The sequence below is a fragment of the Centruroides vittatus genome, unplaced genomic scaffold (assembly GCF_030686945.1).
Source record: "Centruroides vittatus isolate TY-2023 unplaced genomic scaffold, ASM3068694v2 contig_884, whole genome shotgun sequence".
NCBI lineage: Eukaryota > Metazoa > Arthropoda > Arachnida > Scorpiones > Buthidae > Centruroides > Centruroides vittatus.
Genome location: NW_027122576.1, coordinates 1,698,997 through 1,711,455, shown reverse-complemented (window position 1 = coordinate 1,711,455; position 12,459 = coordinate 1,698,997). Strand labels below are relative to the sequence as shown.

General features: G+C 32.9%; 1 protein-coding gene across 1 annotated transcript in view; it reads right to left on the bottom strand.

The window, feature by feature from the left end:
- Window positions 1–873: 873 nt before the first annotated feature.
- The window catches only part of LOC136983674 (putative lipid scramblase CLPTM1), a 38,427-nt gene continuing 26,841 nt past the window's right edge, over window positions 874–12,459 (bottom strand). Inside the window, exons 7-12 of the mRNA XM_067280485.1 lie at window positions 9,531–9,633; window positions 2,257–2,495; window positions 1,894–2,180; window positions 1,676–1,811; window positions 1,432–1,599; window positions 874–1,353 (exon numbers count right to left, since the gene is read on the bottom strand). Of these exons, the coding sequence (XP_067136586.1) occupies window positions 1,178–1,353; window positions 1,432–1,599; window positions 1,676–1,811; window positions 1,894–2,180; window positions 2,257–2,495; window positions 9,531–9,633 (1,109 nt within the window). The 3' untranslated portion in view covers window positions 874–1,177. The remainder of the gene's footprint in view (window positions 1,354–1,431; window positions 1,600–1,675; window positions 1,812–1,893; window positions 2,181–2,256; window positions 2,496–9,530; window positions 9,634–12,459) is intronic.

Sequence of the window (12,459 nt, the reverse complement as noted above, 5' to 3'; positions counted from 1 at the left end):
CAGAAAGATCCGTTCGCAAAGTACTCATTGGAATTTCACAATAATGGCGTTATTTAGGACGCTATAGCGAGATCTGACTGTACAAATAAAATCATCAAGACAAACAATTTTAACACATTTCAAAGAATTTTTTTATTTTTACATGAAAAGGCTAAATTCTGGAAGCTTCCGATTACCGAGACAAGTATTTTGTTGGACTCCTTTATCTGGACTGATCTTATTTATAATTTCAACGTAATGAAGATAATTGATTTTTCTATCGATAAAATTTTGGTTTATCATCATTAAGGTTGGGATTTTGTAAATAAAATCTTTGTCGTCCAGTTGCAGTATTATGGATCAAACAAAATCATGGAAGCATCAAACACAAAAGGCGTTCCATATAATACTTTCAAACTTCCTTAAAACGGCCTGATTTTCATATTCTTTATCTATTTTCAACGTTGGTATTTCTCTGCTCTTAACAGTTAAACAATTTCTATTCTGTAGTTTTGTCGGATTTCCTGACAATTTAACGTTCGGAAGTGAAAGAACACTTGAAAAGTATGAAATCTACTGATTCAATCGTTCAATCTGCAATTTCTTACTGTTTCATTCTTGAGACAAATGAAATTCTGTTCTAGTTTCATTAAACACATCAGAATATTTACTTAAAAAGTTCCTCCCTGCCTCTTACTATACTCAGGGCACTAACTATAATGTTAATGGGAGGGGAGAAGAATGAAGCCCATATACCAGTCAAACCAACACCCCCAAATAAAATGAATATATAAATAATTTCGTCCAATTATATCTTTTACAACAAATTCTAATTAATTTCTGTAAAAAATATTTTGTTTTTTTCTTTAAAAACGAACTCAACCAATTCACAAAAATATTTCAATCATTTTATTGTCACACTAAAGCTTGTCAAAATTTAGCACACAATCTGTGACATTTGTTTTTTAATGACTAGCTAAAATAACGTAGCCAAGTTACAATCGATTTAAAAATAAAATTTTGACAACATGAAAAAAACAAAAAAAAGAGAGAAACAAAACACGTTGGTATCTGATATGATTCTTTACTGTTTTCACATAGGAGACACCAACCTGGTCGAATGCCTGCCTCGATGATTTACATTTATTACCATTGAAAAATGTCCGAAAAATGTGAGAGAAATGGACTATTGCTTCCTCTATTGATCCTTCTTGCTCTCCACGCTGGCTTCCTGTTCTGCCGGCACCACCCCGTTGGCGGCGGAGTTCTCTTTGTGCTGCGTTTCCATTTCTGCGCTCGTTCCGAATTCGTTAATTCTCTTTGGATCCACCTGATAGATCCAACGTTGATACAGGAAGATGCAGAACACGATATCTGTTTACGGAATAAATGAATGTTTTACCTTTTGCGTTAGCATTACGGAGAACAAAGTGCACCTTTAAAAAAACTCACCATCTCTGAAACAGCCCAGGCGGTACATGGTTGGCATTTTGATAACGAAAGCAAAGATGTCGTCGATGAAAGTGTTAAGAAATTTGTATGTTAGCATACGCCACGGAAGATGTGCGACAGATTTAAGTTTATAGTTAATAAATAACTGAGGAGTCATCATGATAAAACCTACAAGAAAAAAAAAATTATTCGTGAACTTTATGGCTTAATTTGTCAAATAATGCAAATAAAAACAATTACTTACCGAATGTGAGTAGAAAACCGTAAAGCATACCCAACACCCATGAATACCACCCTTTGTGTTCGAGATATAATAAGGAATATATGGCATAACAACCCAGTAAAGGAAACAACGCCCACGATAGATAACGGAATGCCATCTGTTTCAAACAAACGTTTACGTGTTTATGGTATGCTTAAAACTTATAATTACATTTATAAAAACCATATATTTCTACGAACCAGATCATAAACTTTTGTGGAAGATTCGACATATGATCCTTTGTCTGAGAATGTAATCTTAGGAATTATACCAAAGATTCTCTGGTCTCTCTTGATCTCTATATTTAATACTTTGTGTATCTTCCAGATTTCGATGAGTAGTCCGACAAATACAGATATCCTGACCATCATATTTGTGTCGTTGTCGAGAACGTAGAGCAAGACCACGACGGACTGAAACACGTTGAAGAACACCGATCTGACGGACAAACCTTCCAGTGATTTTCTGTTATTCCAGAATTGAATATCTGAAAGACAAGTAACTGTTGTAACCATAATATAAAACTTAGATGTAGTTAGAACAGAAGACTCTGACGCAATTACCGTTTTTAAAAGCTAGGAATTCAAACACGCTATGAAGAAGAGAAACTACAAAAGTAAGGCCCAACAAGTAAGGTGAGGTTTCGAGGAATGCTTCTTTCATGGAATCTTGTTCTTCTTCTGACTCTTCCATTAGGTCCTGTCCCAGGAATGACGTCCAACGAGATCGCATCGCTTGAGCTGTGTACAATTGCCAGCGGAATAAGGAGAGTGGCTGGTAAACAACATGAAGTGGAAGATATCTGGTAGATAAAAATATTAATACTTTATTTATGGAAGTTTATAATATATGGGGTAACAGAAAAAGTTAGTTTAAAATAATTACAAAATATGTTTTGTTAACCATTTTAGTAATTGTCATAAAACCAGTTTGGAACGGCTGAAATATTGCTTTCTAGGACTTCTTGTATATCAAGAAGTCCTAGAAAGCAATGGGAGATTTGCATGGCATTTGAACGTTGATGTAGTGAAAAAGGATTCCCATAAGAACCGTTTTAGAAGCAAAATTTGAACAAGAGGGTTGAAGTTACTCTCTATGACTATATCTATTCCTAAGACTTCAATTCTACAAAAACCAGTATTTCATTTTGTATTTTTGCCATATGGCAAATAGGTGACAAACACTAACGAAAGCAAGTATATGCATAGAGACAGCAAAAAATGCAAAGTCAGTCCTGGTGACAACAATTTTAAAACGATTAACCGACCCTTGGGTCACCCTGCACATTTAAACGTTTCAATGAAATCCTACAATACAGTTTTTTTTTCATAGTTTTATTAACTTTCATTTCAAAACATTTGAATGATAAATATTAATGACATGTAAATGAATTCTGTATAAATAAACCAGTCTTTAAAACAATTGTTTTAAAAAGTCACTAGTAATATTAATGTCTCTTTTGCACAGTCTGACACCTAGCTTTGATATTAAAGCAAAACTAGGCTCTATTATCTGTGCTGAATACATTACAATGATAATTTTTTAATATAAATTAGTTATTTACTGAAACATTACCTTTCTTACGGTCAAAACTATTCTTTTAAATTCACAAAGTTGTCATTAAATCTTTAAATATAAATATTAAATGACAACAAATTCGAAGCATTATTTGTTATCATAAGTAATTAAAGTTTATGATCAAATGAATAAAAAGATAATACTGAAATTTTATTTTGGAATAATAAAACTAAAGACAAACTGAAAACTTTATGAACATTTTTCAGAATGAAAGAGTTACATCCATTATTATTATTAATATTGATTGGTCAAGATAAATCTTAACCAGCAACATCTGAACAAGACAAAAATATTACAACTGTGTAGACACTTCCTCTCCATATTGAAGCAACCAGGTAAGTAAGGTCACCAAAGGTCCATTCCCAAGTGTCCAGTTACAATTGTTTCAATGTAACATCTGTGTAACAAACATGCACAAATGGTCAGGACCACCCAATATCCACGTTCCAATAATAACTACAATCAAATTTTTGATTATAGATAAGATAAAATTTTTTTGGAGTACACAAGGATAAGCATATGAATTTCTTTCAAACAACTCTTTGAAATATTTATGTTCTTATAAGAATATGCAAATATATATATATACAGATATCCCTCATACAACATTATTTTGTTCTAGCATGATTAGAAAATTGGGGATATCCCCTGTACAACACGGTTTCCAGTTTTTCTCTGACACAGAATTTCTTAAGAATTTGGGAAATCGTCCATATGAAATTTCACGATTTTCAAGTGCAAATTCCATTATTTGATATATTTTTTTCTTTTTTGTTTCTATTACACAATGAAGTGTAGTACAATTGACACAAGGCTTTTCTTTATGTTAGGCTTTTAATGCACTTTTTTATTTGCTGAGTCAGGTTTTGGGAATTTGCCCCTCTGTCATTTTTCATTTTTTTGATGTTACACACTTGTCTCAATGGATATAAAAGGATGGTTTCTCCCTATAATTGTTTGCTGGTTTCTATTTATTGTTCTTGAGCAATTAAACATCACTCAACCTTTGCTTTTTTTTTAATTCAAGTAACTACACATCATCTCAAGTTGCCCACAGATTTTAGAATATTGAAATTTTCAATTTGTTTTGTGTTTTTCATCAGATTTACTTCAATAAAAACAAATAGTGCAATTTTTTCTTCCTTTGTCAACCAAGTATTGTTGATGTTGCTTTCAGATATTAGCCTTAACATTGTTGCAGAGTTTATAGATTAATCTTCATATTTAGTAAAGTTTATTTAAACATTAAGTAAGTGTTATTGAACTTTTTTAAACCGCAAGTAAGTAATTATTTGTAAAAATGACAAATGAAATATGGCAGTATCTTGGTACTCAAACTCAAATTCTGGAGGAAAATCTCGTGGTACTTGACTGAACAAATTTTTGATTAATAACACATTTTTATTTTGTTATCCATAAAAATTTATGATAAAAATAAGAAAAATAAAGATGTTGCCGATATTTCTGGCCAAGATCAACCAAAAAGCTCTGATGACGATTCTTTGCAAAAAGTAAATGCCCTCGTTTAACTAAAATTATTAATGCCTAATACAGTACTTTTAATTGATTGTTAGTTAATTATTGATTGGAAATTATCATTTGATTTAATAAACATATTAGTATATTATTATTATTATTATTATTATTATTATAATACTAGCTGACCCGGCCACGCATTGTTGTGGCTCAAAATGTATCTATTACAAATGTATAACATTTCCCCCGTGGGGCGAATTTCAAAAATCCCTTCTTAGTGTACAGTACATTCTCTTGACGTACCCCATTAAAACGCAATCAAAAATGCGTCTAAAATAGTATAATAAAAGCAGAGTTCTTCACAGTAAGCCTTAATCCTGTCCCTCTCCCCCGCAAGGAAATATCGAAAAATCCCTTTTTAGTGTATATTCTGTTGACATAACCTATTAAAATGCAATCAAAAAACACAAAAAACCGTATGTAAAATAGTATAATAGAAGCCAAGTTCTTCACGGTAAGCCTTAATCCCGTCCATATTCCCCCCAGTGGGGGGAATTTTGACATGTATATTATATAAAAACATGTGCGTATTCGAATGCAACGTTGTGTCAAAATTTCAAAGGAATCGGTAGGAACAAACGAACGTTATATTTTATTTATATAGATAGATAGAAAATGATCTGCTTCAGTCCATTCTCACAGAAAAGCAAACTTAGGTCGTCGGAAGTTAGCACTATCTGTTGGACATAAAAGCCTTAATCCATATATAAATATATTTTTGAAAGGGGGGAAATGGTGGTCTTCACATATGCCACAAACCTTCGCAGGAGTGTATTAAACAATTTCCCGAAGTTTCATGGCAATCGGATAAATGGTGTGGTAATGCATGAAGGACAAACAGAGACACAGACAGACATACATTCGTTTTTATATATATAGATTAAGAATAGTATTTTGCTAACTTTTGGAATTTAAACCCATGTTTTGCATTAGTCCTTTGTTTTGTATAGAATGGATTCACATAGCACAAGACTTTTTCAGAATGTAACTACTGTGTATATGAGGGATACCTGTATATATAATCCATTTTTTGTAACTTCACACCTGAAACAAAGCACCATCATCATCATCACTGTGTTCTACAAAATATCCCTCTGTATTACCTTTCTCATTGGAAAAGCAACAGAAAAGCAACAACAGTGTCCTAATAAAAATGTGAACATTGATCATTGTAAATTTAGCCCCCAAGACAACTATTAGGAAAGAGTACTGCTTTTGCAACCATTTCTATAGTCTATTTATCCTAACTTGACAGCTACTGTAAACAAACTAAGACACACCTCTCTTTGTTTATTGGCTTAAACCCACGTCCATCAATTAGAAACCGCGTTGCATCTCATTTGTCTGCAGAAAATAGTTCTTCGTTATTTATAAAATCATTAATGAAATACTAGTCGCTTAGCAATGATTATAAATGTAATTATTTCATATTTGTTAAATTGTTATTTTAATAAATATTTTCACATTCTGAATCACTAAAAATAAACTTTTTCCGGTCATGCGCACTATAATGTCTTGGTTTCGTTTTCCATTCATTTCAAACTGTGTGTTGTCGAATTACAAAAATGGAAAACTTGAATGTAAATACGATTAAACATCAACAAGGAAAATCGCTGAGGAGCTCGGATAAACGAATAGTATTAAATTTGTTTAATTCTCTCACTGAAACGAATCCGGAACTCTGTGTGAACGATATAGTGAAAATGGTAGCAAAGACAACAGGGATATCAGAAAGAAGCATTTACAGAATTCGCAAAGAATATTTTACTAATGGTAAAGTAATAACTCCTTCAAAAACCCGTAAGCGTACTCAACTTGTTGACAAATATGATGAATTCACAAAATGTGCCATTAGAGGTAAAGTACACAATTTTTATTTCTTAAATGAATTACCTACGGTAGATAAAGTATTACAGGCTGTTAATGATGATCCAGATTTACCAGACTTTACTCGATCCACGATATATAATTTGTTAAAATTACTTAATTTTAAATATACAAACCGTAATAGAAATAGTAGATTAATTGAAAGAGACGATATCATTTTATGGCGAAGACAATATTTACGAAAAATAAGAGAAATGCGTTCTTTAGGCCGTAAGATTTACTATTTGGACGAAACGTGGATTAATGCGGGCCATACCAAGAATAAAGTATGGAAGGATTGTTCAATTACGTCATATCGTGAAGCTTTTGTGTCTGGACAATCTACTGGATTAAAAAATCCTTCTGGAAAGGGAAAACAAATAGTTCTTGTTCATATAGGCAGCAATTCAGGTTTTCTTAATGGTGGTCTATATGAATTTGAATCAAAGTCAACAAAAGATTACCACAAAGAAATGGATGGAAATAATTTCAAAAAATGGTTTGAAAAAATATTATCGAAATTAGAAAGTAATGCTGTTGTTGTCATGGACAATGCTCCATATCACTCAGCTAAAATTGAGAAGATTCCTAATTGTAGTTGGAAAAAAGCTGACATAATTTCTTGGTTGGAAAAAAATAGGGTTCGTCATAACGAAAAAATGTTAAAAATAGAACTTTTGGATATTGTTAAAAAAATAAAACATAAATACGATAAATATATTATTGACGAAATGGCCAAAGAAATAGGTGTTGATGTGTTACGTTTACCTCCGTATCATTGTAATTTAAATCCTATTGAACTAATATGGGCAGATATGAAAGGTTACATCGCACGTCACAACACAACATTCAAACTGTCAGATGTGCGAATTTTAATGAATAAAGCTATTGAACAAATAACTGAAGAAAGATGGAGAGAATGTATCGAACACATAGAAAAAGAAGAACAACGAATGTGGGAACTCAATGAGATTTCGGAAACTGTTGTAGAAAAACTGATTATTCAGTGGAAGACAAATAGTGACAAAAGCGATATAAATGATTACTTCGAGCAACTATCTTCTGATACAAATGATTAATAAGGTAAGTTTACACTGTAATTATTTAAGAAAATTTTTAATTATATAAATATCACATAGATAAATTCATACATTACAGTAACGTTTTCCTTTAGAGGTTTGAGTATGATTTTTAAGGATTGCCGGAGAATTTGTTTTGTTTTATATCTATTTAATAAAACTGTTGTGTAGATAAAAATTCTGAAGTATGTTCAACTACACAATTATAAATATGTTTTGTGTAAGTCTTAATAATATATATTTAATAATTTTTGACTATATTTAAACAATGGAAATAATTTAAACGGATACGTAAAAATATTAAAGTAGGCTATAATTAGTTTTCTAAGTATTATATCGGTAATTTTTAAATTGTTGTGACCACTCTGATCTACTTTAACACGTGCAGAGAAAGGGGCTTAACTAGTCAACACGTGTCTAGCCACTTCCGATTGTGATTTGACCAATAAAAATCTCCTGCGGATTAATACGACAAAATCTTTGTTTACAGTAGCTGCCAAGTTAGGATAAATAGACTATAGAAGAAACATGCATAATGTTATAGAGAATGATGGAATATATATATATATATATAGCCCAAACATAAGCTGACAAAAATTTTACATAAAATTCAATTTATGTAAGTGAATGAGTGATTATTTTATAATATCAGAACTTTTCAAAGTACTTATTCAACATTCCAAAGTATTTATCTGTTAAATAGTCAAGCAACAGTTAAGAGCAAAAAATTATTTGGCATCAAGTTTCAAAGGTTTAAGAAAAATAATAAATATATTAAACTTATAGAAACTACCATATTTGGATAAATACATTTTGATGAATCACAGTGCAATATAAAAAGATATATAATCAAACACTCAAAGCTGTTCCCAACCTTTCTTTGTTCACAACACCCTTCTCAAAGAAGTACTTAACAGTTCCATTTACTTAGCATACAATTGAAAAAGTAATACAAATTACAATAAAAAATATTTCTTATCTCATTTTCAAATAACTAAAATTACTAATGGAATATGTGAACCTGTCGGCCTATGAACAGTTTCCTAAACCATGAGATCAGACTAAAGACCACCCATCATTTCTTGTTCCTCATTGATTTTCACATGGCACTTACATTTTTAAATATCAACATAATAATACTAATTTTACTGGTATCTACAATATTACATTTTGTTGTTCATTCTGTTTATAGGCTATAAAAATAATAAAGATAATGAAAATAAATTAATTTCTTCAAACCCTCGAGGATAAAATGTTATCATCATACTTTTGAATTTAGTCGTGCAGATTCAGAAACTTCTGAAGTTTAGATTTTATCGTATATCATTTTACTTCAGAGTTAACTGCACTCCGGTTAATCTGTACAGGGTTTCTGTATTCTTGTAGTGACTTATGTAAACAAGGCACTTTTGTACATTTAACATTTTGTAATCCTTTGGATATCATCCACTTATATTGAAAAATATAAGTTTTGGAGATGCTGTTGAAATTATATTCACTTGAATTGTTTAACAGTCATTTTACATACTAATTAGAAAACTGACTGCTGTATAAAATACATAAAGAAAATAATTTTATTTATTAATATTAAATACTAATAGGAATTAATAATTTATAAAAATTTTTTTTATAAATAATATTATTGCAAGTAATACAACTGTGATAATATTTATTAAATTGAAAATGAAGTTTTAAATAGAATTTGCTTTTTTGTTTAGCCCTGTTTTCACTAATAACTATAAATTAAAATATATAAAGCAAAAAAAATTTATACTTACTCTGTTGTTTCATTTATTGGTTGATAATCTCTCATCAAATTCCAATAATCATTCACATATACAACAGGATAATATTTACCAGTTATAGGTTCAAATTCAATATCTAGAAATACAAACTTTATTTGTAAATTTTAACTAGAATAAAAAAATGAAAATTTAAATTAATGATTTTCTATTTATATTTCCTTTTTTTACAATTTTAACAGCATAATATACAATATTAATATTACATCAGTAAATTATTTCGTACCAATCCTGTGATTACAAGTGTGTCTATATAGAGCAGTGTTATCTGGAAGTTGGTTTTAGTGGCTTGATTGGGCCAACTAAATTCCTCTGACCAGTTAAAAATATTTTTTTAATTTTATTTTTTTTATTTATTAATAATTATTTTTTAAAGATATAAGTGGACTACAGATTTTTATATTATTAACCATTATAAAATGATTTTTGTTTTTGTAGTCATTAACTGAAGTTTGTAAGAACATTTGTAATAGCAGTCAGCTAATATAACAGGCTGACTATTTAAAACTTTTTCCCAGCGAAAATACTGATTAAGAATGGTCTAAATTCACCTCCTTTCTTTCTGCATATTATCTGATTCAGTACTGTGATTATTATTGCAATTTATTTGTTTCATTGGAAGTAATTGAATCACAAACAACAATATATAGCTGTTGTAAACAGGTTTAATCATTCTTAAAATAATCTTAAAGTATACCTCAGTTAGCCAACTTTGCATCACCCTATACAAGGTGTCCCAAAAGTTTCCATACATAAAGGTGAAATGTAACTTTATTCACAAAACATTAAATGTCAGCATTAAGATTTGTGTCAGCGAATTGACGGAATAAGGCAGCAGAACACATAGGGTGATCTGCCGATGGGGTAAGTTCTAGCAGGACTTCTTATGTAAAAACTGGATTCTGTTTAGGTGTTAGATACATGAAGAAAACTTTGGACACTGTATGGTTCTTTAAAAACTACAGCAACATCCATCAGGTCACTAAGGGCTGCCCGCAGGGCTCTATTGCTGGGCCTGGCTTGTGGTCAATCGTCCATAGTGAGCTTCTCTCTTGTCATCAATAACATCAACGATAACCTCTTACTACAGGGCTATGCTGATGACACTGTTCTTCTGGTATCTGACAAGAACAGTGGTAACCTTCCTATCTTGTGCAACAATATCCTGACTAAGATCTCTAACTGGAGTGCAAGCATAAACCTCCCCATAAATTATACAAAATGCTCCTACATCATCTTTTCAAAGAACACCCCACTTCAAAGTAGTCCTCGCATTGAAATCAATGGCATCCGCATTCCTCGAAATAAGGAATTCAAGTACCTTGGTGTTTTGCTTGAGCAACAGCTACAGTGGACCAACCACATTAATATGGTGGTAGCTAAGGCAACGAAGACCTCGAACGCCCTTGCGAGTATAGCCAGGAACACCTGGGGTATTGGTTACAATGCGGCTAAACACATATACCTTGGAGCCATCGAGCCAATGCTCCTTTATGCGGCTCCCATCTGGGCTGAGGCCACCAACAAAATCTATATCCAGAAAAAGCTCCTTAAAGCACAAAGGGTGGCAGCTCTACGCATCTGCAGGGCCTATAGGACTGCCCCAACTTCCGCCTTACTCATCATTGCTGGACTGCTCCCAGTCCACATTAAAGCCAGAATGGCCTCCAGACTATGGAAAGTTAAGAATCTCTTCACCAATGATCAACGTCACACCACCAACAACAAAAACAGCAACATTATCTTGGATCTCCCCACCCAGTTAAAAACAGATATTCTTACCTTTGGTGTAGAATTGAAAGACACTCACGCTAATCTAATTCAAGACTACCCTATGGTGGTCAATGATCCACAGACTACGAATGGACTCAAAGATTTCTCTATTTATACAGACGGTAGCAAAGATGGTACTAATGTAGGGGCAGCTTTCATCCTCTATAACCATTGGAATGGCAAAACCCATAGGTCATCCTACAAGCTTGGGCCCCATTGCTCCGTTCCTCAGGTGGAAATTCTCGCCATTACGAAAGCATTAGAACACATCTACGAAGACTGGTTCCCCCCCCAATAAGTCTATAGCCATCTATTCGGATAGTGTTACGGCAATCCACTCCATCACTGGTTTGTGACAAAAAGATGACAACGTTATCAGGATTCACCAACTCCTATCTAACAACTCTCGTAGGCACAACATCTCTATCAACTGGGTTTGTGGACACTCTGGGGTTACCGGCAATGAGGCTGCAGATCGTCTAGCCAAAGAGGCTGCCACCTCTTCTCTCCCCTCAAGCTACGACAAGATTCCAATCTCATTGTTTAAGAACTGGTACCGTCAATTAGCTCTTCAAGAATGGCAAACTGAGTGGGATAGCAGTGAGACTGGCATGTTAACTTACAAATTTATTCCTAGTGTCTATCGACGCCTGGATTGGAAACACTTTACTCCTACCTTTGCCATGACCCAACTTCTCACGGGCCATGGCAACCTCAATGCTTACCTGAAGCGCTTCTGCCTTAAGGACTCTAACGTCTGCCACTGTGATGGAATCTTGAACCAAGACAGCATGCACTTCCTTATGGACTGTGAACTCTTTGAGAGAAACAGAGACAATCTCATCAGCAGTGTGCTCCACGCAGGCTATAATTGGCCTTGCCCCTTGGACAACTTTATAGAGAATAAAGACATCTTCAACTGGCTAAAGAAGTACCTGCAGACGACTAAGGCTCTCGATCCACCACATGGTCCACGCACCAGCACTGATGACAACCATGGTTCAATGTGAACGGACTTTTCTTCACTTTTTGGCCTTGTTATTGCTTTTCATCACCTACAGGTACTGTTTTGTCTCTGTATCACTTGATTGCCAACCTCTCTCCACGCGTCACACCTTTGTTTCGCTTAGTG